Below are 27,891 nucleotides of genomic sequence, written 5' to 3'. Positions count from 1 at the left end.
ATGTACACCGATCAGCCACAACATTAAAACCACCTGCCTAATATTGCGTAGGTCCCCCTCGTGCTGCCAAAACAGCACCAGTATAGTATTCTGAGATGCTATTCTTCTCACCACAATTGTACAGAGTGGTTATCGGAGTTACTGTAGACTTTGGCAAGACTGGTTCAAACCGACATTCTCGGTTGACCTCTCTCATCAGCAAGGAGTTTCCATCCACAGAACTGCCGCTCACTTGATGTTTTTGGCACCATTCTGAGTAAACTCTAGAGACTGTTGTGTGTGAAAATCCCAGGAGATCATCAGTTACAGAAATACTCAAACCAGCCCGTCTGGCACCAACAATCATCCATGTGATTATCTAATCAGCCAATCGTGTGGCAGCACTGCAGTGCATAAAATCATCCAGATACGGGTCAGGAGCTTCAGTTAATGTTCACATCAACCTTCAGCATGGGGGGAAAATTTTAACACTGTGGTTTCGAGCATGGCATGTTTGTTGGTGCCAGATGGGCTGGTTTAAGTATTCCTGTAACTGCTGATCTCCTGGGATTTTCACACACAACAGTCTCTTGAATTTACTCAGAATGGTGCCAAAAACAAAAAAAAACATCCAGGGAGGGGCAGTTCTGTGGATGGAAATGCCTTGTTGATGAGAGAGGTCAACAGAGAATGTTCAAACTGACAAAGTCTACGGTAACTCAGATAACCACTCCGTACACTTGTGGTGAGAAGAATAGAATCTCAGAATGCTATACTGGTGCTGTTTTGGCAGCACGAGGGGGACTGACACAATATTAGGCAGGTGTTTTAATGATGTGGCATGTATCGGTGTATGTCAAAACATCAAACTATTGCAAGCAAGCAATGAATACATATGTGCATATCATCATTGTTTAAGAATGAATAGGCACAGAATTTTGAAATGAAAAACAGAAACATATTTAAACTGACAGTCATTAGGTTTTACAAATAACTAAGCTTAATGTGAGATATATAAATAGAAGGCAAGCGAAAAGTGTTACAGAAAATCCAGCGTTAGCCTTTAGCTTACACTAGTAAATTTAACACTAATTAAGGCACCAGTATGTCTGATAATGTATAATTTTTGAGACTGTTTTAGTTGTAGTTATCACACATCCGTATTATAGTGTTTGTCACACATTGGGTTGGGTGTTACCCACTACTATGTTGCATATTAATGGCCCATACTTTTATTTTAATGCTGTTTTATAAAAGAATTGTGTGACACAGTTGGGTCTTAATGATCACATGGCTTACAAAACAAGAAAACCCACTCAGGCCCAAATCTGCTTCATGAAACAACCATTTGTGAAGTCAGTTTTTTTTCTCCCTCACCTTAATCAGAGTAATTCAAACCAACTGGAGCATAAAAAAAAAACATGAATTCTGACATTTTGGACCATGTGTGGAAAAACTTTTTGGACCACACTACTTTTTGTATGCCTGTTTTTTTTTAGTAAATATTTAAATGCTTGAGAATTAATACATAAGTTCAGATCTGTTCCCTTCAGCCCTGAGATGTTGAGTGCCCTGGAAGTGGGAGGGGGAGTTCTCAGGTTTTCAGGGTTATGGGGAAGGGGCTGCTCTGGGTCTGTCTTCCTCGATGGTGAATTTTTCCATGGGTTGTTTGCTCAGGTTATATATGTCATCCAGCAGGCCACGTGGAGTGAGAATGTGCGAAGAGCCTGAAAAGAATTAAAAAGCCATTGTTTGAATCTGGCTCTGTTCCAAAACCTAATGAGCTGCCTATGTGGGCAGCAATTTAAGGCAAAGACACAAAGACTGTTTCCTATGTTCTAGATAAATATGCTGCCTTCTGAGGTACCTCGTTGGGGTCGATTTTTGCAGAAAAGGCAATAGTTTTATGCATTGTGACAAGCTCAGTGAAAACATCTTTTCAAGCTGGTGGAAGAAGCGAGGAAAATATGAATTATAACTAAAATACATTTAATCTATACTTTTGAGTATTTGAAGTTAGATATAATTAAAATCATGTCATACATGCAACCTTAAAACTAAACTTTTCTCAGTTTTGCCACACACACCCCCACACAATGTTTGAAATATAAGAGGGGAACTGAGAAACTCATCACTTTTTGCATCAAATTAAACAGAAGTATTTGTACCTTACTTTTTAATACCTTAATAGGGCAACGTATCCTGGGAGATACAACTTAAAATCCCCAAAATACACTGCCTGGCCATAAAAAAAAAAAAAGTTGCATACTCTAATATTTAATTGGACCGCCTTAAGCTTTGATTACAGCATGCATTCATCATGGCATAGTTTCGGCAACCTTATACAGCATCACAACATTTATTTCCATCCAGAGTTGAATAAATTTTTGGCCGAGATCTTGTATTGGTGACGGGAGAGTCGAACTAAGGTCAGGAATGAGGTTTAACAAATGAGAAGCTACACACTGCGTGAGTTTGGGTTAAAAGAATAGTTACCAGCTGAAACATGAGATCAATTTCATTTTTGTTTCCTCTATCTGAGTGGTTAATAAAATTGGTGACTTTATTTAGATAGCAATCGGAGAAAGAAAAAAAGTCTTTATTCGATTAGTCTAAGTGGTCATCAAAAAAATAATAAAAAAAATAAAACAATTGCGACACTGACTGCTAGCGGTCAAAATTGACAAACTATATGAACTGAATAGGAGTGACCCCAACACAGAGCAAATCTTTTTATGTGTTGAATACTATATATATATATATATATGTGTATCTCAACCACAATGCTGAATAACCACATACAGAAATGAAGGGGTGAGACTATTAAACATCCAGAGAGCAAAAGATTCACTTAAAAAAAACAATCTTTGACAAATAATAGTTAATATCAAAATATACACTGGCGGCCAAAAGTTTGGAATAATATACAGATTTTGCAAGAAAAATTACTATTATAATTTGAAAAGAAATTTAATATCTTCTTAAACTACTTCAGTTCTCATCAAAAAATCCTCCATGTGCAGCAATGACAGCTTTGCAGATCATTGACATTCTAGCTGTCAGGTTGTGCAGATACTCATTTCACCCCACACTTCCTGTAGCACTTGCTATAGATGTGACTGTCTTGTTGGGCACTTCTCACGCACTTTACAGTCTAGCTGATCCCACCAAAAGCTCAATGGGGTTAAGATCCGTAACACTCTTTTCCAGTTATCTGTTGTCCAATGTCTGTGTTTCTTTGCTCACTCAAACCTTTTCTTTTTGTTTTTCTGTTTCAAAAGTGTCTTTTTCTTTGTAATTCTTCCCATAAGGCCTGCATCACTGAGTCTTCTCTTTACTGTTGTACATGAAACTGGTGTTGAGCGGGTAGAATTCAATGAAGCTGTCAGCTGAGGACATGTGAGGGGTCTATTTCTCAAACTAGAGACTCTGATGTACTTATCCTCTTGTTTAGTTGTACATCTGGGTCTTCCACATCTCATTCTGTCCTTGTTAGAGACAGTTGTCCTTTGTCTTTGAAGACTGTAGTGCACACCTTTGAATGAAACCTTCAGTTTTTTGGCAATTTCAAGCATTGTATACCCTTCATTCCTCAATGATTGACTGATGAGTTTCTAATCTACTATTGACCATAAGACATGCCAGTCTATTGCATACTGTGGCAACTCAAAAACAAACACAAAGACAAAGATGTTAAGCTTAATTTAATGAACCAAATAGCTTTCAACTGTGTTTGATATAAATGGAAGTGATTTTCTAGTACCAAATGATCAATTTAGCATGATTACTCAAGGATAAGTGATTGGAGTGATGGCTGATGGAAATGGGGCCTGTCTAGATTTGATCAAAAATGACTTTCCAAATAATGATGGTGCTATTTTTTTTTACATCAGTAATGTCCTGACTATACATTGTGATCAGTTGAATGCCACTTTGGTACCAATTTTCATCCGAAACAAAATCTGTACATTATTCCAAACTTTTGTTCGCCTGTGTATATCCAATGCATAACTCCTAGAAATGCATAAATCTAGAATTCTTACACAGCAGGTGGCTGCATAGAACACTGCAGCTGCACTACTGGCTATCATAGTCACAAGAATTTCAAGTCATGTTATTTTTCTTTTTCTCACCAGATGGCAGCAATCTGCCATAATACATGACACATTCTCATATTGTCTCATATTTTCTTTATGTTTAACCTTATAGAAGATGTTTGCTATGGTGAAGTTGCTTATTTGCATATGCAAATTATTATGATATATTTAGATGTAAATATTAACCCAAAATCCCAAAAGAAGGGCATCATTTTATTGTTACTACTTCAGGGAAGTTAGTGCTATAACATGAAAAAAAATAAATAATAATAATAAAAAAGAGGGTACATCTTTATTGTATCCAGTCAAAAATGACTGCAAACAGCCAAGGTGTTGACCATTTTGTAACAGCTTAGTAGGGTCTCTGCAATAATGATACAATCATTAAGTATCTCCTTATTTAAATCCAAATGGCAACTTATTATTTTTTTTGGCCAAGCAGTGTATCAAATATCTCCAAATGGAATTATGTGTATAAAAAAAATAAAGAAATAAAATTAAAAAAAATTAAATAAGAAAGCTAACAGAATTATAATAAACTGAATTAGAAACCTGATAAAAAAAAATTGCATGTAACTATAATATGTTATTTAACTAAAGCATGTTAGTTTACATTTTAAATGAACTACTAAATGAAAAATAACATCAGCTGTGTGAGCTTTTAAAGTAACGCCCTATGATTATTAACAGTTAACATATACTGTAGGTGCACGACAGTCAAAATAACTATATTCTTCCATGTTAAAATTATGTGAACAAAAAGAATTTATGAAACAAACCAAAAAAAATATGCTGATGTAACTTATTTCAGTCATGTGGAACCGATGCGCACGATTAAATCATGTAAATTAGAGGCATTTTTTATTTATTTGTTTACTGTACAAAAATCAACCAATTTTATCACACTAAAATAATGTAGAACAGAGCTTTTATCACACTAAAATCCCATTGACATGCTTAACATTTAGGTCTTGTGGCTATACTTTTAAAACAGTGTGTTTTTTTAAAGTTTATGGAATGGCCCCATTCACTTCCATTGAAAGTGCTTTACTGAAACCGCAGTTTTTGCTTTGTTTTTATGAGGGACAAGTCAGAAATACGTTCTGTGGTAATCAACATTATGCCAGAAATGCTATCGATTGAGATTCACTTGTATTAAAACTTTCTTTATTTTTGTTCATTGCTACAGCATAAACATGCTAAAGCCAAACATAGAAAAAAAACTGCAAGACTAGTTTTTGTTGCATTTCACGCAAGTCACCCTTGTATAACACGCTGCCTATGTAGAAGCTTCCAAATCAGTAGCTTAAGCGGTTCCATTTCAGCTGGGATGTCTCAATAATTCAACTCCATGACCACTGACACTTGGACACTTACCAATGATGACCTCACATGATTTCGTAGCCTGTGTGACTTCATAAGCACAGCGCATTTCTGAGTAACTGACTCCACCCAGAACAAAGATGATGAGGCGCGAACTGCTCCTGAGATCATCTGGAGAGCTGCCCTTGTGCTTTTGCCGGGCACTGACACAGAGAAACAATTAAAAAAAAGAGACACATTTATCAACTGGTACAAGAGAAATGACTGTTTGCCATGATGCCATCATCTTGTGCAATTATATCATCAAGTTGGTGTATATGTTTAGAAAAATTGTAAGGAAACACCACAGAAGGCTACGTCACATATTATGTGCTAGAGGTCTGCTTTGAACACAATGGAACCCAATAAAACGTCACTTTTCATGCACAGTATTGCATGACAAACTGTGCATTGATGCACATGACATGACTGACTGCACAGTACTCCCATTGGTAGTCACAGCATCGAATTGCTGCTCATTTGCATAAAGTTGAACACTTCTCAGTTTTGATGTTTCACCAATTGCTGCTGTGTGTGAATTAGTATATTATGACAGTTCCAGCTCAACATAAATGCCATTGTAGACCTTTAGAATTTGCACACAGCAGAAAATAAAATAATAAAAAACAATGCCTGAAAGGCCAAATCTTTACCCTTTTCTTACCTTACCACTCTGAGGGACCAGCAGAATAGAAAAAAACAGAATGACCAAAATTTATAATAATAAAAAATAATTTAAACATGCAAGTTAAACATATTAATTGTATACCGTTTCAGGGAAATGTATGTGAACCCTTTGGAAATAGCTGGTTTTCTGCATTCATTTGTTATAAAATTTGATCTCAACTTCATCAAAGTCACAAGTATAGACAAACACAATGTGCTTAAGCTAACAACACACAAAAAATTATAATCGTCCATGTATTTAATGAACACATCCCATTTAACATTCACAGTGCTGTGGAAAATGTAAGTGAACCCTTAGATATTTATTAACTGGTCAATCCTGGTTTGGCAGCAATAACCTCAACCAAGCGTTTCCGGGAGCTGCGAGGAGAATTTTATTTTATGAACCCATTCTGTGTGGATTCATTGTCCTGCTGCATCATCCAACTTCTACTGAGTTTCAGCTTGCACACAGCCACCCTGACATTATCCTGTAGGATATCTTGATAAACTTGGGAATTCAAATTTCCCCTCGATGATGGCAAGTGGTCCAGGCCTAGAAGCAGCAATGTAGTCCCAAATCATGATGCTACCTCCACCGTTGGATGATATTTTAATGTTGGTGTGCGATCCCATTTTTATGCCATACCCAGTAGCATTGTGGAGTGTCAAGGTGGACTTTGGCAAACTTTAGGCATGCAGGAATGTTTTTGTTGGAAAGCAGCTGCTTCTTTTGTGGTGCAACAGAGATGTTAACCAGTTCCAATGATTCCTTCATGCAAGTCTTTAGCTTTCACTCTAGCTAAATTGGGAATTCTGAGGTGTCCCCTTTGAGTCATCTTGGCTGGACAGCCACTTCTGGAGTAGCCACAGTCCTAAATCATCTCCATTTATAGACAGTTTGTCTAATTGTGACCAGATGAATATTTAAGCTTTTCGAGATAACTTTGGAACCCTGTCCAGCTTTATGCAAAGCAACAATTCTTGACCGTAGGTCTTCTGAGATCTCTTTTTTGCAGATGCTTCTTGTGAATAGCAAACTCAAAATTTTTGAGTGCTTTTTATAAGTCAAAGTAGCTCTAGCCCACACCTCCAATCCGGTATCATTAATTGGATGCCAGATTGGCCAACTCCTGACTCTAATTAGCCATTGTTGTCATCATTAGCCTAGGGATTCACATACTTTTTCCCAACCCACACTGTGAATGTTTAAATTATGTATTCAGTATGTACAAGAACAATACAATAATTTGTTTGTTATTACATAAAAGATTGTGTATGTTTATTATTGTATCTTAGATGAAAATCAAACTAGATTAAGATATACACTCAGGTCCATAAATATTGGGACATCAACAAAATTCTAATCTTTTTGGCTCTATACACCACCACAATGGATTTGAAATGAAACGAACAAGATGTGCTTTAACTGCAGACTTTCAGCTTTCATTTGAGGGTATTTACATCCAAATCAGGTTAACGGTGTAGGAATTACAACAGTTTGTATATGTGCCTCCCACTTTTTAAGGGACCAAAAGTAATGGAACAATTGGCCGCTCAGCTGTTCCATGGCCAGGTGTGTGTTATTCTCTCATTATCCCATTTACAAGGAGCAGATAAAAGGTCCAGAGTTCATTTCAAGTGTGCTATTTGCATTTGGAACCTGTTGCTGTCAACTCTCAATATGAGATCCAAAGAGCTGTCACTATCAGTGAAGCAAGCCATCATTAGGCTGAAAAATCAAAACAAACCCATCAGAGAGATAGCAAAAACATTAGGTGTGGCCAAGAACGCTGAGCTCAGCAACACCAAAAGACCCGGAAGACCACGGAAAACAACTGTGGTGGATGACCGAAGAATTCTTTCCCTGGTGAAGAAAACACCCTTCACAACAGTTGGCCAGATCAAGAACACTCTCCAGCAGGTAGGTGTATGTGTGTCAAAGTCAACAATCAAGAGAAGACTTCACCAGAGTGAATACAGAGGGTTCACCACAAGATGTAAACCATTGGTGAGCCTCAAAAACAGGAAGGCCAGATTAGAGTTTGCCAAACAACATCTAAAAAAGCCTTCACAGTTCTGGAACAACATCCGATGGACAAATGAGACAAAGATCAACTTGTACCAGAGTGATGGGAAGAGAAGAGTATGGAGAAGGAAAGGAACTGCTCATGAACCAAAGCATACCACCTCATCAGTGAAGCATGGTGGTGGTAGTGTCATGGCATGGGCATGTATGGCTGCCAATGGAACTGGTTCTATTGTATTTATTGATGATGTGACTGCTGACAAAAGCAGCAGGATGAATTTTGAAGTGTTTCGGGTAATATTATTTGCTCATATACAGCCAAATGCTTCAGAACTCATTGGACGGCGCTTCACAGTACAGATGGACAATGACCCAAAGCATACTGCGAAAGCAACCAAAGAGTTTTTTAAGGGAAAGAAGTGGAATGTTATGCAATGGCCAAGTCAATCACCTGACCTGAATCCGATTGAGCATGTATTTCACTTGAATACAAAACTGAAGGGAAAATGCCCCAAGAACAAGCAGGAACTGAAGACAGTTGCAGTAGAGGCCTGGCGAGCATCACCAGGGATGACACCCAGCGTCTGGTGATGTCTATGCGTTCCAGACTTCAGGCTGTAATTGACTGCAAAGGATTTGCAACCAATTATTAAAAAGTGAAAGTTTGATTTATGATTGTTAATCTATCCCATTACTTTTGGTCCCTTAAAAAGTGGGAGGCACATATACAAACTGTTGTAATTCCTACACCGTTCACCTGATTTGGATGTAAATACCCTCAAATTAAAGCTGAAAGTCTGCAGTTAAAGTTTGTTTCATTTCAAATCCATTGTGGTGGTGTATAGAGCCAAAAAGATTAGAATTGTGTCGATGTCCCAATATTTATGGACCTGACTGTACATAAATACAGTTTATTCCAGTGTAAACGCATCCCTTCTCTAGCCACTGTATAATTAATAACATTCAATGTGCACCAAGTCATATTCTTGCTAATTGCAACATAAAAAAACAAAACAATTATGACTGTAAATAGCACCTTTCTACAATGGCAATAAATAAATGTTCTCTTGTGTTATGCTGCATCTATGCCAAAAGGTTTCAGCGCAACATTAAAAGAGCACCTTTAATGTAAACTATAATAAATTACAATTAATCTAATTGATTGACTAAAAACAGAAAGTTTACAATGGTAGCCAACTGGACTCTCAAAAGCAAGTTTGGATCAACCCTGGACTAAGTTATACTACTGTAGGCTTTAAAAAACAGCTTAACTATGGTTTAATTGGACCACGCTTCATCATAAGGATATTTACGACAGCAGGGTAAATTATAAATTACATTAATTGGATAAATGAAACTCTCTTGCCATACCTTACAGCACGTGAGCCGTTCCATGCAGATGGGCATTCAGACTGATACGGCCAGTCTTTGACGTCCAGTTTGTTCTCAATTGCATCCTACCACACAAACAAACACACACACACACACAGCTGATCTATTAAAATGAGCTTTAAGCTTATTTATGAATCAATTTTTGCTCATTGTCAGTCAGGGCTAAACAATTCAAACAAACAAAAACTGTCATTCAAAGAAATATGATGCAAGTAATGGAGCTAACAGGGTAGTAAACCAGTCTCCTCTTTGGATTTCTGTAAATATGAAATCAAAATTTAGCTCATAATGTTAATGGCTTTGGCCCTGAGCAACACATATGCAATGGGGTTTCATTCCAGCACATTATACTTGTAAGCCAATATCCATTTCTATAGCGTGTATGTATGTCTATCAGCATCATATTACATGAGTTGACCTCATAGATCACAGGAATGTTGGCACATATACATAGAGGCTGAGATTTGAGTAACACATCATCTGTCCAATCTGGGTTTCGAGGTTTTAGCTCAGCAAGATTTTTTGTGTTACTGCGTTCATAATTTCTGATCTTCTTAATAGATTTAGAAGATTTTATGGATTGATAAAAGAGGAGGTCCATTTACTGGATTCCAGAAACGTAAGCGTCTCGAAGTAAAACATGTTGACTGCAGGTGTCTGATGTTTATAAGTGAGTGTAACCCACCTCCATCACATCTTTGATGACGGGTGTCCACCGAGACACTTTAAAAGTCTCCTCGTCTGAACGATCCCGCCGGGGTGGTTTACGAAATGAAAACAGACTTGGCTATTGGGAGTAGAGAAGATGATGAAAATTAAGTGATTAACTCTTGAAATAAAAACAAACATTTACAGGGTTTCAGTAGGTTTATCAGACTTTAAATTTAAAACTTGTCCAGAATTTTGTAATCATTGTTATTTTTTAAGTTTAAATTCCAAGAGAGCGCAAACACAGTTAATATTGTCACATCAACCTTCAAACAACAACATTAATTTTTTATTTATTTTCCCCAAAATAACATGGCTTACCCCCAACCAGGGTCAGAAATAAACTAGGGCACCGGACTAAAATGCCATTGAAAGTAACAGAAATGCATTATCATGTAACATAAATGCAATGAGAAATCTCAGAATACAGCTGTATTCTCTCTTACAATATTTAAGATCATTGCATTGTGAATTTAAGACTTTAAGGCCTTATTTTCAAAGAGAACAACTCAAAACCTTTTTTTTTTCTTCTGAAGGTTTACTTGAAACTGCTGAAAAACACCTGATAATCTTCAATAAAGATTTGCTGGTTTAAAATGTGTTTGTTCTTTACTGACTGGGGCTGGGCGATACGGCTACACAAATTATATCTCAATATTTTCAGCCTATTCACTATTTGTGATTGTGACATTTTATCTAAACAGTCATTGTAGCAAAGTAAATTCAATGTTTTAAAGGCATTAAATAAAAATCTATTTAAAAATAAAAAGGCATGTTTCCCTGCAGTTTTTCACTAAAAAAACTATAAAGGGAGAATGCGATCTAATCATTGTCATTGATATGCACTTTTATATTGATATTTTATTTAAAATGATAGAGTAGCTTAATAAAAGCTTTTCCCTTCATATTTTTTACTAAAACATTTTGTAAATGAACAAGGTGTTAAACTTATTTTTGGTATCCCAGTTGAATATAGAATAATACTAAATTATTAATGTGGGACCCAGTCAAGTTTACTATTCTAATACAATACTGAACTATCGTTGTTATTTTAAGGACTACATTTCCTTTATATGAATGTAATATGTTTCTGTGCCATTTAGTTCACCTTCACCTGGAGCTTCTATTTTGACAGTGAAATGACATTTTGTAGTTTACACTGTTCTGCATCTAGTGAAAAGCTGGCACCACCTCCTCTGTTATACTGTCCCACGTTTGTAGATTTGTGTAATTACTTGTAGTGTTTACTGGTTACTAGTGTTGAGAATTGTGCGAATGCTTGAACATGCAGCACTTTTCTTTCACAATGCAACTTAATTGAGAAGTACCTGAAGGCTACATGCCATTGTTGCAATTTAAACTTTTTTTTTTTTTTTTTAAGTGTGTTAGCATATTAGCTTTTGTTTTGGTATGAAAATTGGTATCGAGAATCATGAAATCTTGGTATAGTGAGAAACCTACTTCTATAGTGACTCAAAAGATGGACAACATCTTTCCTGTTGCTAAAGACAAAACCTTCAAAAACTGCACTTCAATATGCATCAAAAAGTCTGTGGACTCACTGAGGAGATGATGGGGACTCCCAGATGTTTCCAGTTCAGGATATACTCGCTTTCACCCTCAATCTTCACATGCTGAATTAGTTTATTCAGGTTCTCCTCTGTTGTACCTGCTCATCACACACAAACACAATGAAATATACATCATCAACAACAACAAAAAACAGAATAAACTGGATGCTTAAAAGGTGTACTCAGTATTTTCTTCTTCATTAAAAAAAAGTGTAACTACTAAACAATTAAGAGTAATTTTGCAATACATGTATAAAATTATGAGCACTCACATTAAAAATTGAAGACTCCAGTAATATCAGTAACCTTATAAAAGCTGTTTTATTCTACATGAAGAGGGTCCGCACATGGGGGCTGCCATGCTAGAATCACGTGACCAGCTGAATACTACTCACTTAATCTCAGTAACCGTCCAATTATTGGAAATTTTTACTCATGGATAAAATGATTAATGTCTTGCAATATTAATGACTGACTGCGAATAGTGAATTTTTATAATAGCATCTGTAAATGGAACTATTGCGTTTAAATGAAATCCATGCCTCTTAGTGTCAGTGCAAGTCCAAGATGACAAACAATAAATTACTGAGTGAACCTTTAAGATGTCTGGCAATCTCCAAATTACAAGAACAAAGATTTACCATTAACGCTGAAGATGTAGAGTAGAACGGCCCGGATCTTATCAGGGGTGTCATGGGGGTGTAACAGCACTGGAAGTAATGTCCTCATGGGGTCTTTAACCTTCTGACCTTCGGCATCTGCACCTACAGCCAGATCCTATATAAAATCAGCAATCAGAGACATAAGGAGACAATGTGAGACATAGTCTGACAAGAAGAGGGCACGCTCTCTCTCAAGTCATAAAGCATATAGTCATAGTAGGAGTTTTACTTGGTGTGTAAAAATTTACAAAACACATCTGAAGAGTTTGAAGTCAAATAATAGATGCATTTCTATGCCCAGCCTTATTTTAACTGGAGTACCAAAAATCTAACTGAGAGAGATAAAAGAGCCTAAAAGGCAGCTATAGTCACACCGTGTCCTAACCAGACACCAAATGACACACAATAAAAGGTACCTTTTCTACGTTAAGAGTTTTTTTTCCTAACCAGCCGCAAAAATGTGACAGGAGATTCTGCTGCTTGGTTTCTATTTGTGGTGTTTTTGTAAGGACTCCGGTTCATACAAATAAGGCTGGGCACAGAAATGCATCTCCTCTTCAAATTCAAGCTTTTCAGACATGTTTTGTAAGTTGTCCTCTGGTTTGTGTGCAGCTGTGTTATGATTATCGCTGGTGGTCTGGTTGAAGCGAAACAATGTGATTTCGTGCTTAAACGCCCCATCTCGCAAGAGGGGACATCGTAACCGCTGTTCTTGTGCACTCATTAACGCACAGGAGAACGATGGTTAGTAAAGATTTCCACTAAATAACATTAAATTTAGTTTTCTCTCACTAAACCTTATAAGTATGCCTTCAGAACAAGGCATGAGTCGTATACAATAATTTTATACTCAGGAATAATATTTTTGCATCCTTTTGATGCTTGAAGAGGTAGTTACCATAAACTGCCATTGTATGACATCACTGATAAAAAAAAATTACGGGCAAAATTTTACCCTTTCTGTTAAGAAAAAGAATGAAAGTAATATGGGGTTATAACAACACAGGGGTGAGTAAACAATGACCGAATTTTCATTGTCACTAGACAGTTTAGTATATTGTGTTATGCGTTTTTAATGTTATAATTGTGAGGAATTCACAACAGAGTAACATGTAAAAAGTAGCTAACACTTCGGTATATAAATTATATGCTATTATTTCAGGAGCTCAGGTTTTCAGGACAGTTTTCTCATGGTGTTTAATCTTTAAACATACAATTATTTAAATGTATTAAACATTAAAGATTAATAAGTAATTTACTAGTATACATTGTTTAAAATATTTGGTTAAAGTTTGGTCCAAATCTCTCACACAAGCCGTGGGACATCACGTAATTTTTATTGCCCCAGAAACAAAGCTTTACCTGTTCAGCTTTGCAAAGTCTTTCCACATTCTTCTGGAAATGACCCATCAAATCCTCTGCCAAATTTAAGTGGACGTATTTCTGTAAGAAACAAAAGGAAATGTAAAGTTGCAATCATTGCACTGCCTTCCACAGAATTTTAGACAATCTCTACCTTTATACAAGATCAAACACTAGTGAACAAACATGATCTCCAGTGGTGAAAGACATTATGTGATACTGTGCCTCTCAGGACATGAGAATCGGCTCGATTACCTGAGCCACCTGCTTGCGGAAGGCTGGCATCTTTTTCATGAGTTGTGATAAGGCTCCAATTGTGATCTGCCAATAGAGGTGAAATATCACATGAGGCATCTATGACACTTATACGAGAGAGTCTGTAAGTGGAGGCTGAGAATTTCTGGTCGATGTAATTAACTGTAAAAGACAAACTGTACCTTCCCATCAGCTTGCTGCTTACTAGAAGATATTTCCTTGACCAGTTTGGGAATTTTCCTTTGGAATAAAACACAAGAATCGGTTACATTATTAAAAAGATTTTTATTATGATACTTTGGCTTTATTATGGCTTTTTTTGATAAGTGAGGAGCTGTTGGGTTTTGCTTCTGCTTACAAATCAAGATTTAATTGAACATCAGCACAAGTTCTGGGTATTGATACAGATTTCCCGAATCGATTCTGATTCACAAGATCTCAATTTGATTCAAATGGGTATATTTCAGATACAAATGTCCATTTTGCTTACACATAAAATAAATCTCTCAGCTAATGCGGTTCATTACAAGGGGCCTTATAAAGTTCTAGGTAACCATTCTAGGTACAATTAAAAAATATTAATTGTACAAATTAGAATTTCCATCATATTGGTCACATTTGAGTTAATTCAGTCTATTCCATCAAAAAAATAAATCTTAAAATTGTATATATATTATATTGCATCTATATTTTTCGTTACATGCACAATTTGTACCATTTACATTGGTATGTAGATCAAGTGCTAAATTGCTACTGTCTCTTTAAGACTACTGGCATCAGACAGTGAGCACAGAGATGGAGGAAGTGTTTCTTTAGAGTATTCATGCTATGTGTGATTAGAATTAAATGTTTCTTTTGCAGTTTTAGATCAATAACTGTCTGTAAAGAATAGAAAGGATATTAAAAGAGATATTATTCAGTGACAAATGGATTGCGTGGATCTCGTCTTGGGACGTTGTTTCAAGTAACGAGTCAAACCAAACTTTTACTAAACACACAGTGAAGAATCTCGCTGCTGAACTTCTGCACCACTATTCTACTCAATGACTGGTGAGTTAAAATCAAAAAGTTTACTAGCTAGGAGGCGAATCATAGACATTTTTACTCATATAGAACAAAATGTTGTTGCATATTCAAGTGAATTACTCGCTTGGAAGAGGGTTGCTGCATCAGGCATGAGTATTTCACCCAATATATGTGTGTGATATGTATTTTGAATGCTTATTATAGAATTGTGTTTTAGCTTAGCAGCATGCTAGCATAAAACGCCACTGAAATCAATTGCTTTTTGTGTGCCATACAGAGTTGTTGCCGAAGAGCGCCTACACACTAGAGCAGGGGAAAGCAACTTTTTGACATTAAGTGCATTTTTTTATTTATTTTGTTAAAACTGTGCTGACTTTCCCCTTGTGTGTAGGAAGAAGAGCTTCAAAATCAGACACTTATTGGGTCAGTTATCAGTTACGATGCTCCCTTAAGGCCAGGGTTACTTCATTTTTCCGTGTTCCGACCGAATCGTGCCCGGCCAACTGAGTTGCCTTTCTGATCATACTTTTCAGACCGCAAACAAATAGAAATGCGTTCAACACATCTTTTAGTACAGTCAATGGCCAGCACATGTGCAGATGACACACAGAGTCGAGGAATGCATCCACTGGTCAAGAAAATTTAGGCTGTGCGTGTGGTCAAGTCGCATCACCCATTCTGTGTGAGGAGCGGCAGCTGCCAATGCAGAGAGTAGACAGCAAGGCAGCTCACGTTGTTGAGAAGCTATTACATATGTTTGCTAGGATTTCCAGGAATAATTGCTAAATAGCAAAAATCAAGAGATACAGAACAGACATCTTGCTGCCCAGGAAGTTTGATTGTTCATATAATGAACTCAACACAATAAGAAATTCTACTCACTCAGAGACCTCAGCGATATGCATGTGCCGCAGTTTGACCCATAATTCATCGTCATCATTCAGCAAGGCCTCTTTCTTAGAACCATCCTTTACTTTATAACTAAGAGACATCACATAACATAAAAACACCAATAAATGACACACAACAGAAAAGATCTGATCTTATAAATCCTTAAAACGTATTTGGACACTGAAGACACATTATAAAGTACGTTGCATTAGATAAAACTGTTAGGATCACCGTGCAATCACAATGAACATCTGATAGTTCCACAAAATGGCCACATCGATGTCATTAAAAAAAACAAGGGACATCACTGACAATTCAAGTACGAATTTCAAGGTTATTTCAATTTTAAATTAAGCTCATATGACTCGGGATGAAATGGAGTTGAGGAGTCATTTACTCATAGGTGTTGTCCTTCATTGGTATGAGGTCATAGGCCATGGCCTGGTAGGTCAGCTCATGCAGAATTGGGCTCACGGGGTCCAGCGCTCGATCCACGATCAGAAGCTGAGCCTGTGTTTTTTCCTGAAGATGAAAGACAGGTTCTGATGAAGTTATTTCTGACAGAAATAACATTATAAGAACATCAACCAAATCTACAAACATTTAAGGAATAGTTCACCCAGAAGTAAATGACAGACGTTTCCTTTTTAGAGGAACTATTCCTTTAAAGGTTCAAAAATGCCACAGGAGTTATATATTATAATAAACTAAACCAACCAGTTTTATTGCTCCATCAATGTGGAGTAATGGTTGTCTTGTGCACAACAGATCTCACCTTTTTTTTGGAGTTGTCATCCAACTCATAATGTCGTGCCAGTTTATTATCCACAACTTCAGCCAACTTCTTGGCGTAATCGAGAGCTGAATCTCTGCACAGAACGAAAACGTCATTGCCGACATGTCTATACAATTTCCATTCACAGATGAAGGCTTATTTTAATGCACTGAGTTCAGGTGTAATCTGGTTTGACTGTACTTCTTGTATCTGACTCCAGGATACTCGTCAAGCGTGGCACAGAGAGTGACGATCTGATCTGCGAGTTGTTCTAGAGTTTGATCTCTGTCCTGACTGTGAGGGCTGTAGATGTTATTGAAGGCTTCTGTGTTATCACAAGTGAACACCTGCACAGGATCAATGAATTAACAGCTTATGAACAAATTCAGTCAATTTGTACATGAACACTGGTATTTTAGAACAGACTCACTTGTGCTTCCTGTGGCAGAAATGAGATGTTGATTTCCTTACACACTTTAATGTACTTGGCACAGTTCTTCTTCATTTTGTCGAAGAGCTCATCAGGACAGTCTGGGGTGAGAGTTAAAAAAAAGGTATGTTATAAACTGCTTCAAACTGAATATGACTTATGAACGGCTCAAAACAAAAGTAAAAAAAATTTTTTAAAAAGTTGTCATTTAAACCAAAAATCCTTAAGGTTCTTTAGGAATACATATGGACAGATGGGAGAATCTAATGAAAACTGAAGTGAAATTCAAAAGAACAAATAAGAAATTATATTTTGCATAAAGAAAATGATGAGTATTTAAGGATCATTCATATCATTATTTTTGCATTGTGACATTACTTTTATGACACATGGATGATAGTTGGTGCCAGATGGGCTGGTTTGAGTATTTCTGTAACTGCTGATCTCCTGATTTTCACACAACAGTCTCTAGAATTTTCTCAGAATGTTGCAAAAAAAATTAAAAAAAAAATAAATAAAAAAAATACAATGAGCAGCAGTTCTGAGGATGGAAACACGTTGTTGATGAGAGGTCAAAATAGAATGGCCAGACTGTTTTGACAGTAACTCAGATAACCCCTCTGTACAACTGTGGTGAGAAGTATAGCATCTTGGAATGCTGTACTGAGATGCGGGTTGGTGCTCTTTTGGCGGCAAAAGTGGGACTGACACAATATAAGGCAGGTGGTTTGAATGATCGGTGTATTATATATATATATATTTTATACACGCATACATTAGGGCTGCCCCCTAATAGTCAACCAAACATTAGTCGATGAGAAGAGTCTTGGTCGACCAAATTCTGATTGAGAAGATTTGATAAGATTTTTCGCAGAACTCCACACAGGAAAACAATGAGCACCAGCATTAATCACTAGTTGGACGATAGGTGGTACCATGGGGCCATTTTCGTTAAGCAGGGTTAGGGTTAAGCCAACACAATAAAGCAAGACACATTGATTTCAATCTATGAACCAAAAATTTAATGAAACTGAAAAAAAAAAAAAAAAAAAAAACATTTTGAAAGATGGTTTCACAACAATTGTGAAGGGCAAAATCTCTCTGGCAATGAACCTACATCATCCATGCATTCTCTACCTGTCAGGTCATTTGTTGTCCAGGAAAATATATCACATGTGTGAATAAATTTGTTTTGTTCCCTCTTTCACGATCTCTCTCTCTATATATATATACATATACACACACACACACACACACATACACATACCGATCCCTCAGCCCAGTTACATCGCAACCCCCAGGCTGAGGGATTGGTGAATATTCTTGATTTAGTGATTTTGCATTGAAAAATCTATTAATTTATTTTAAAAACTTCAAATCAAACAAATTTCTACATTCAAACTGCACTCCAAACTAATCGAAAAAGCAATTAAAATAATGAAGTGATAAAAAACTAATATACATATACAAGTAAACTTCCATTTACCGGCAGGCAAGAATCCGGCTTAACATGCAGGTGGAAAATTTCTTAGACAAATGAAGACATGAAAACAATTATAAATGTAAAAATAATAATTATAATGATGATAACATTCACTGAATTATAAATCATGGTTCGAGGTGAACACGTTTTATCATTATTTTATGTTTTATTCACAGATAAATAGGCTGCAGAGTTGAGTTAACAATGAACTGCTCTTTGAAATAAAGCGAACTGAACTCAGAGCAGCTCCTGAGCTGAGATGTATGAGGTCATTTGCAGCACTTATAGATGAAACTGTTTTTGCATAAAAAAAATAAATAAATCAGAAGACAGAAACAAAGAAATTGTGAGAACCTTTTACATGCATGTGTTCCACGAGACTGCATACCTCCGTACAAACAGTGTCATGCATGCGCATAGACAGCTTTTCTGTCATCTGTTCTTAATAATATAATAAAGTGTGTCAACGGGCAAATTATTTGTAACATCAATTTGAAACTAATAATAGCCAAATAATTATAATAATTAATGAATACATTAAATGGGAAAACGACCCAAATATCATCTTGACATCAAAGGCATCAGCTATCATAGTCTGTCGGCACAACACGAATGTGCATTTCTCTCTATTGCTGGTTTTTTCAACACATTCTGAATTACCGCTGTTGCTGAGTCTCGCTTTGTGCGTGCGCGCGCTTGTCAAATGTATATTTTAAAGGCTCATTATTACGGTTTAATATTTCTCTAAATGTAGAACAGTGTTAGCAATATTACTTATAACATTCTTTCTCAGCACTGGAACTTAAATATATATTTTTTGGGGGGCATAAGAAAATGGTTTAAGTAATTATTAATATCATAAACGTGTGACAACTATTGACTAATGTCTTAAACTAACGCCTACTAATCGACTAGGAAAATCTTTGGTCGGGGCAGCCCTAATATATATATATATATATATATATATATATATATATATATATACACAGGTCCTTCTCAAAAAATTAGCATATTGTGATAAAGGTCATTATTTTCCATAATGTAATGATAAAAATTAAACTTTCATATATTTTAGATTCATTGCACACCAAATGAAATATTTCAGGTCTTTTATTGTTTTAATACTGATGATTTTGGCATACAGCTCATGAAAACCCAAAATTCCTATCTCAAAAAATTAGCATATCATGAAAAGGGCTCTAAACGAGCTATTAACCTAATCATCTGAATCAACTAATTAACTCTAAACACCTGCAAAAGAATCCTGAGGCTTTTAAAAACTCCCAGCCTGTTTCATTACTCAAAACCGCAATCATGGGTAAGACTGCCGACCTGACTGCTGTCCAGAAGGCCATCATTGACACCCTCAAGCAAGAGGGTAAGACACAGAAAGACATTTCTGAACAAATAGGCTGTTCCCAGAGTGCTGTATCAAGGCACCTCAGTGGGAAGTCTGTGGGAAGGAAAAAGTGTGGCAAAAAATGCTGCACAACGAGAAGAGGTGACCGGACCCTGAGGAAGATTGTGGAGAAGGACCGATTCCAGACCTTGGGGGACCTGCGGAAGCAGTGGACTGAGTCTGGAGTAGAAACATCCAGAACCAATGTGCACAGGCACCCGAAACAGCGGCAGAAGCGCCTGACCTGGGCTACAGAGAAGCAGCACTGGACTGTTGCTCAGTGGTCCAAAGTACTTTTTTCGGATGAAAGCAAATTTTGCATGTCATTCGAAATCAAGGTGCCAGAGTCTGGAGGAAGACTGGGGAGAAGGAAATGCCAAAATGCCTGAAGTCCAGTGTCAAGTACCCACAGTCAGTGATGGTCTGGGGTGCCATGTCAGCTGCTGGTGTTGGTCCACTGTGTTTTATCAAGGGCAGGGTCAATGCAGCTAGCTATCAGGAGATTTTGGAGCACTTCATGCTTCCATCTGCTGAAAAGCTTTATGGAGATGAAGATTTCATTTTTCAGCACGACCTGGCACCTGCTCACAGTGCCAAAACCACTGGTAAATGGTTTACTGACCATGGTATTACTGTGCTCAATTGGCCTGCCAACTCTCCTGACCTGAACCCCATAGAGAATCTGTGGGATATTGTGAAGAGAAAGTTGAGAGACGCAAGACCCAACACTCTGGATGAGCTTAAGGCCGCTATCGAAGCATCCTGGGCCTCCATAACACCTCAGCAGTGCCACAGGCTGATTGCCTCCATGCCACGCCGCACTGAAGCAGTCATTTCTGCAAAAGGATTCCTGACCAAGTATTGAGTGCATAACTGAACATAATTATTTGAAGGTTGACTTTTTTTGGTATTAAAAACACTTCTTTTATTGGTCGGATGAAATATGCTAATTTTTTGAGATAGGAATTTTGGGTTTTCATGAGCTGTATGCCAAAATCATCAGTATTAAAACAATAACAGACCTGAAATATTTCAGTTGGTTTGCAATGAATCTAAAATATATGAAAGTTTAATTTTTATCATTACATTATGGAAAATAATGACCTTTATCACAATATGCTAATTTTTTGAGAAGGACCTGTATATACACACACACACACACACACACACACACACTTGTTATGTCCAATGTTTGTTTTGTTGCTATTGTGGTTTTGCTCTTTTTCTCTGTCTGTGTGGGAATGTGTTTCAGTTTGTGTTTGGTGTGTAAACTTAAGACACTAATGAGACCTTTCTACTGACTCCAAAACACCAAAAGAAAGATGCCCAGGGTCCCTGCTCATCTGAACTTCAAATGAAAAATGCTTGCAAAGAATGTCTTGTTTTGCATTTACCGCTGCCACAGTAATGATACCTTATCAGAATTGTCTGGAACTTTACACCGTGAAAACGCTGATGCTTCCCTGGAACGAGTCATGTGAATGTAGCTCATCACAAGTCCCATTTGGGATTGTTTTGTACAAAAAATTAAGAGTTAAGAGGTCCTTTCTCAATCACTTAATCACTGACACAGAATCACTGTTATGTGTGTGCATCAGCATAATGGCCACGGAAAAAGTGCGAAGGTTCCGCCCCATTTCAACCACAGTTTAGCACGGAGCTGAATAAAATGTCAGAATCTAATGTGAAATTTAGCAAATGCGTTAATCACGATTAAGAAAAATTAAGGTGTTAAACATTTTACATTAATCAAATGTATCAAAACCTTAATTTCAACAGCTCATATATATATATATACACACACACACACACGCATACATTTGAAAACAGAAGTTACATTCACCTTAGCCAAAAACATTCCTGATATTTAATCATGGAAAACATTCTCTGTCTTAGGTCAGTTAGGATCACTACTTTATTTTAAGAATGTGAAATGTCAGAATAATAGTAGGGAGAATTATTTATTTCAGCTTTTATTTCTTTCAATACATTCCCAGTGGGTCAGAAGTTTACATACACTTTGTTAGTATTTGGTAGCATTGTCTTTACATTGTTTAACTTGGATCAAATGTTTTGGGTAGCCTTACACAAGCTTCTCACAATAAGTTTCTGCAGTTTTGGTCCATTCCTCCAGACAGAACTGCTGTAACTGAGTCAGGTTTGTAGTTCTCCTTGCTCGCACAAGCTTTTTCGGATCTGCCCACAAATTTTCTATCGGATTAAAGATATTTGTCCCCATGTGCACTTGCAAACTGTAGTCAGGCTTTTTTATGGCAGTTTGAGCATTGGCTTCTTCCTTTCTGAGCAGCCTTTCAGGTTATGTCGATAGAAGGCTTGTTTTACTGTGGATATAGATACTTGACTACCTATTTCCTCCAGCATCTTCACAAGGTACTTTTCTGTTGTTCTGGGATTGATTTGCACTTTTCACACCAAACTACGTTCATTTCTAGGAGACAGAATGCATCTGCTTCCTGAGCAGTATGATGGCTGCATGGTCCCATGGTGTTTAACCTTGAGTACCATTTTGGGTACAGATGAGCGTGGTATCTTCAGGCATTTGGAAATTGATCCCAAGGACGAACCAGACTTTTAAGGTATGCCTGCAATTCAGTACACCTATCAGAAACAAATGGTCTAAAGGTTTGACATAATTTTCTGGAATTTTCCAAGCTGCTTAAAGGCACATTTAACTTGGTGTATGTACATTTTTGACCCACTGGAATTGTGATATAGTAAATTAAAAAGGAAACAATCTGTCTGTAAACAATTGTTGGAAAAACAATTGTCATTGCAAAACATTAAATGCATCATGGTAGTTTGCTAATATTAAATCTGTTTTAATGACTTCAAACCAAGTATATGTAAACTTCAACTGTGTGTGTGTGTGTGTATATATATATATACACACACACACACACACACACACACACACACACACACACACACACACACGGCCACTTTATTAGGTACACCTGTATATCCACATATTCATGCAATTATCTAATAAGCCAATCGTGTGGCAGCAGTATAATATATATAATCAAGCAGATATGGGTCTGGAGCTTCAGTTAATGTTCACATCAAACATCAGAATGAGGAAACAAATGTGATGTCAGTGATTTAGACCCTGGCATGATTGTGAACACCGTTTTATACATACCACTGCTGCCACATGACTGGCTGAATAGATATTCGCATGAATAAGTAGATGTACAGGTGTACCTAATAAAGTGCTCAGTGAGTGTACACACACATACACATACATACATATATATATATATATAAAAATACAGATAAAGTTGGGAGAAACTAATCAAGAGTTAAAGTACTCACAGTCAGTAAAGTAGACGTATGCAGCTTTGTACTTGGGTTTCCCTTTGAAGTCCTTAATAAATGAATCAACGCACTGCAATCAAAAGCAACAGGCCCATAAAGAGGTCAGTACAGTAAAATGAGTGACATTATGTTTGTTATTAGAGAGCGAGTCTCTTAAGCTCTTACCTTAGCAGTGGGGTTCATGAAGTAGATGGCCTTCATCTCTGGAACTGGTTCTCTGCTTTTGAAAAGGTCCTCCACAACTGTAAACAAAACATCAAGATTATGACTGTAAATCGCCATGGCAATATTTGTACATAATCAGCAGCAAATATTATTTCTATCGGTGAAACTCAATTTACACTGGGACCTCAAAACAAAGAAAACATACGTTTTCCATAAAAAATATATTTATCTGTCGCATTGACATTTTCTGGGAAACTAAACATTATCATTATCAATTATTTTCCCATTATTCTCAATGGTGATTCTCATTACTGAAAAACAGTATGATAATAATAACTGTAATCAATCGATATGGGGTTTTTAACGGCCGATGCCGATATTTAGAGCAGGGTGGCCGAAACAATGCTGATATATCACACAATTTTATATAGTAAATAACAAACATAAAATTGCAAAAAATTTATACATTCTAATTTAGCACCATTTCTAATCAATTTCACACTAAACTAACTTTGTAAAAAAAATATATATATTGTATTTTAAATGATAGATAGCAGTTTATTCTGTTTAGTCAAAAAAAAAATTTTATTTATGTGAACATGAAGAAACTGTTGATATATTAGTTAGAAGGAAATAACAGTACACATAGTGGTTCCACGTTAGCAATCAAATTTTCTACAAATAAAAAAAACTAATTGCACATACAGTGCATAGTGAATAAGACATTTACTCATAGCACACGTGAAGCACTTTTACTTTGAAGTTTCACTCATGTGCTCATGCAGATCCAGCAATACCCTGACAATTTAATAAGCCTGGATCGCCTGCTTGGATTGTCACGGACTGACCATCATGATTTGTGAATAACAGGAACTTTTGATCCTGATGTTTTTGATTCTGGCTGATAGAATACACGCTTCAGAAGAAGATATTAGATGAGCGCTCAACGGGAAGAAAATGCTGGATTTTGGTGTGTTCGTGAATTACATCTTTTTAAACCAGATATCTGCATATTTGCAGATGGTTTATAATAGAAGTTTTATTGATATCTACCTTTTATCGTTAGAAAAGTTACAGGGAACTGTTGACGAGTGACTGTTAGAATATGTGCTTCAGAGGAAGATTTATGTGCGTTCCACAGGATTCTGGATCTGCTGAAGGTTTGTGATGTTGGTTTATTACATCTATTTAAAAGAGATGTGCACATATTTGCAGACTCTATATGATACGTTTTATTGATATTTGCCTTTTTATCATTAGAAAAGACAGTTAAATGTTACAGGGAACTGTTGAGGATAGGGAGAATGAAACAGGTGAGCACTTAAATATTATGAACTCAAACGCGTCTGCCGTGGCTCTGATATGTGGTTCATTTAAATGATACGGTGTTGCACACCGGTCTTTTATTTTAGTAACACGATAGCACGTAACAACAAAACGAACCATGACTGGCCGTTTACATGTCTAAGTATCTTCCCATGAAGGTAGTCAATTCTCAGCACCCTAAAGAAACAAATTGGCCAAAGGGGAAAATGTATCGGCCAATGCAGATTATTAAAAAATTCAGAATATCGACTGATTTATCATCTTCTGCGATATATCGGTCAACCACTAATAATAACAATAAAAACACATAAAATCAGCATAAAAGCAGTGTAACATTTGCTACCATGATGTATAAATACATAATTTAAATAATATTTTGATTGTTTTTGCATTACAGTTATGTAACTGAGATTTGGAATGGGGTGTTTGTCATAAAAATAGTTAATGGTTCTCAGAATAGAGTAGGCTTTATTTTCTATAGGCAAATATGATTTATTTTTATTTTGGGGTGCAAGTGTCAGGACCTCCATCAACAATGAGAGGCAACACACTGTGACAATTAATATTCTTTTGCTTGATAAGTGAGGAACTGAGAATGCTTCCCCTCTGGAAAACAAAGGAAGGAAGTCCAGCTCTCACAATGAAGCTCAAAGACTGAATCCACAGACAGTTTATTTTCCATCTAACAAACAGGATATTCAACTGAACCTGCAGTAAAATCTCTTCTCTTACTGGGGGACTAAAAATGGTTCAAGGAACATTTACGTAATCGTAAATGGGAACGAAGTCCATTTTAATTGTTCCAAAGTGAAAACATTATTTTCAAATGCTGGTAAACAGTGAACAAGCACTTAATTTCGTTCCGATAGTTTATTCATGAAACCAAAGGTTTTATCACACTACGTTTCTGAAATTACATCACTTCCTTTGTATGGCCAGATATATACTCAATGAGCACATTATTAGGAACACTATGGTCTTTTCCCCATTCTGATAGTTGATGTGAATATTAACTGAAGCTCCTGACCCATATCTGCATGATTTTATGCATTGCACTTATGCAACACAATTGGTTGATTAGATAATCACACGAATATGTAGGTGTGCAGGTGTTCATAATAAAGTGCTCAGTGAGTGTGTGTGTGTGTGTATATATATATATATTTATTTGATATATTTTTGGGTATATATTTACTATTAAGAATACAACCTATTGAAAAGAATAATTGAATATAGGCAACTGTATACTATGCTTGTTTTGATTTCAATGCTAATCACTCCCCCACATAGGAAAAAAACTAATGTGTTTTCCAGACCACATCGTTTGCTTCTCTTGGGAGATCTGGCAACACTGCAGATCTGTGGGCCCCTGGAACCGGAACAAAAAAAAAAAACAGTTTCTGCACAGGAATAACATTTCATTTTTAGTCCATTCTCACTTACTCGTGATGCCCTCCGACATGAGATCAGACAATTTGCAGCAGGAGGAGAGAAGGCGGGTTGTGAAGTGGTCCAGTATGAGGATCTGTGAGAACAATAAGATTTGGAACAGAAATCATAATCCATGCCATGTGATGTCCAAGAGAAACGTTTTCAATTACTTTTAACCACCTTGTTATTGTTTTATCATTTAAAACCTAGCAAACTTCATTTTGTGAAATGTTTTGCTAGAAAAGTGTTATCTTACTTTAAATACATGTCTCTTTCTTTTATATTTTATCTAATGCAATGAGATTCAAACCTTTTTTTAGTGTGACTTAAGTGTCAAAATATTTTTGGGACCACTGTATGGAAGTTTTTACAAGACATCCTGTAGGTGTCCTCGTTTGATTTTGCTCACACAGACTCTGTGTTTAGTAAACAGTATTATTACAGAAGCAAACAGCACATTGGCTCAATGAGATGTCAATCAAACAAGTGGAGCACGATGAGGTATTAGATGTGACGTAAACACATGTGCAAAAAAAAAAAAAAATCCAAAACAAAAGCACACTGACCTTCCATACTTCTGACTTTCTGCAGTCGGCAATGATGGTGTCCTTGATTCCTGTGACATCACACAAATGAATCTAGATACAATCAGGGTTCCCACACCATTTTCATGACGTTCACAATTTTAAAATCCACGGGCATCCGGGTTTTCCATGACCGTAGGGATTTTGGCAACCCTGTGCAGTGACTGGTCGGCTAATAAATAATGGAAATGAAACAAAATCCAAGAACTACCATTTCCTGTTTTGAGTTTTGTTCTGAATTAGAAAAATGACAACGACATTTTAACAGCATATGCTGTTTATTCCTCATCCACAGGGAAACAAGACATAGATACACCTGTCAAGACACACACGACCGGAAGTCATTCATACAAAGTTAATAAGGTGTTGAATGACACACCCACGCGGGAGAACTTAAGTTACATTATTATGCCATCACGCATCATCGAAATGACGACACAAAGGCCCCATAAATATCAACCTGTTCCACTATGCAATTAAAAACAAATCGTCCAGCAGTGTAAAGGTCAGTAAACAGTGAAATATGTGAAATGACACTTAACTGTCTTGTGCTAACATTAGCAGAGCAGCTAACGGAAACTCAGTGACAAACGTAAAACTGTTAGAGACAAATTCTAACTATGCTGCACGGTTTCCTGAATACACATCAAAATAACTCATCTGGCCAAGCCCAGCTGCTCTAAACTATCGTGTATCTGCCTTTACTTCACACCTAAACTTCCGACAGCTCTTCATGTTAACTTTCTTTAAATGATGAAGGTCATTGCTGTGCATGCAAGAAGTGTTCTTGAAAACAGAAGCTTACTGAATGAACTTACTTTGCCAAACTATTTTTTTCAAGCCGTGCTCTGACCCAGCTGCCATTTTGACTTGTTGAGGCGAATGCGCGTTCCCGTCAATCCGCATTCTTCTTCTTCTGTTTAATGGCGGCAGGCAACTGACGTTTAGGGTGCATTACC

At 36.7% G+C, this 27,891-nt stretch overlaps 1 protein-coding gene across 1 annotated transcript; it reads right to left on the bottom strand.

The window, feature by feature from the left end:
- Positions 1-736: 736 nt before the first annotated feature.
- LOC127619132 (syntaxin-binding protein 3-like) lies at positions 737-27,891 on the bottom strand. Its single transcript, XM_052091903.1, has 19 exons — positions 27,751-27,891; positions 26,915-26,964; positions 26,361-26,442; positions 23,592-23,668; positions 23,424-23,496; positions 17,206-17,306; positions 16,977-17,122; positions 16,776-16,869; positions 16,398-16,522; positions 15,992-16,090; positions 14,266-14,323; positions 14,084-14,149; positions 13,829-13,909; positions 12,446-12,581; positions 11,796-11,902; positions 10,211-10,312; positions 9,505-9,590; positions 5,454-5,602; positions 737-1,706 (listed from the first exon to the last, which is right to left on the bottom strand). The coding sequence occupies exons 1-19, from the start codon at positions 27,836-27,838 to the stop codon at positions 1,588-1,590; spliced, it is 1,839 nt and encodes a 612-aa protein (XP_051947863.1). The 5' UTR covers positions 27,839-27,891; the 3' UTR covers positions 737-1,587.

Source organism: Xyrauchen texanus, chromosome 25, assembly GCF_025860055.1.
Source record: "Xyrauchen texanus isolate HMW12.3.18 chromosome 25, RBS_HiC_50CHRs, whole genome shotgun sequence".
Classification (NCBI taxonomy): Eukaryota; Metazoa; Chordata; class Actinopteri; order Cypriniformes; family Catostomidae; genus Xyrauchen; species Xyrauchen texanus.
Note: the sequence above shows the minus strand (reverse complement) of the source record. Positions and strands in the feature narration are given on the sequence as shown.

Bases quoted from the DNA above. Each gene is read 5' to 3' on its own strand.
- LOC127619132 (XM_052091903.1), bottom strand. From the start codon at position 27,838: ATGCGGATTGACGGGAACGCGCATTCGCCTCAACAAGTCAAAATGGCA. The intron at 26,443-26,914 runs GTCAGTGTGCTT...TTGTTCTCACAG, and splicing joins GAAAGTCAGAAGTATGGAAG to ATCCTCATACTGGACCACTT. The intron at 12,582-13,828 runs GTAAAGCTTTGT...GATTTTATATAG, and splicing joins GACTTTGCAAAGCTGAACAG to GATCTGGCTGTAGGTGCAGA.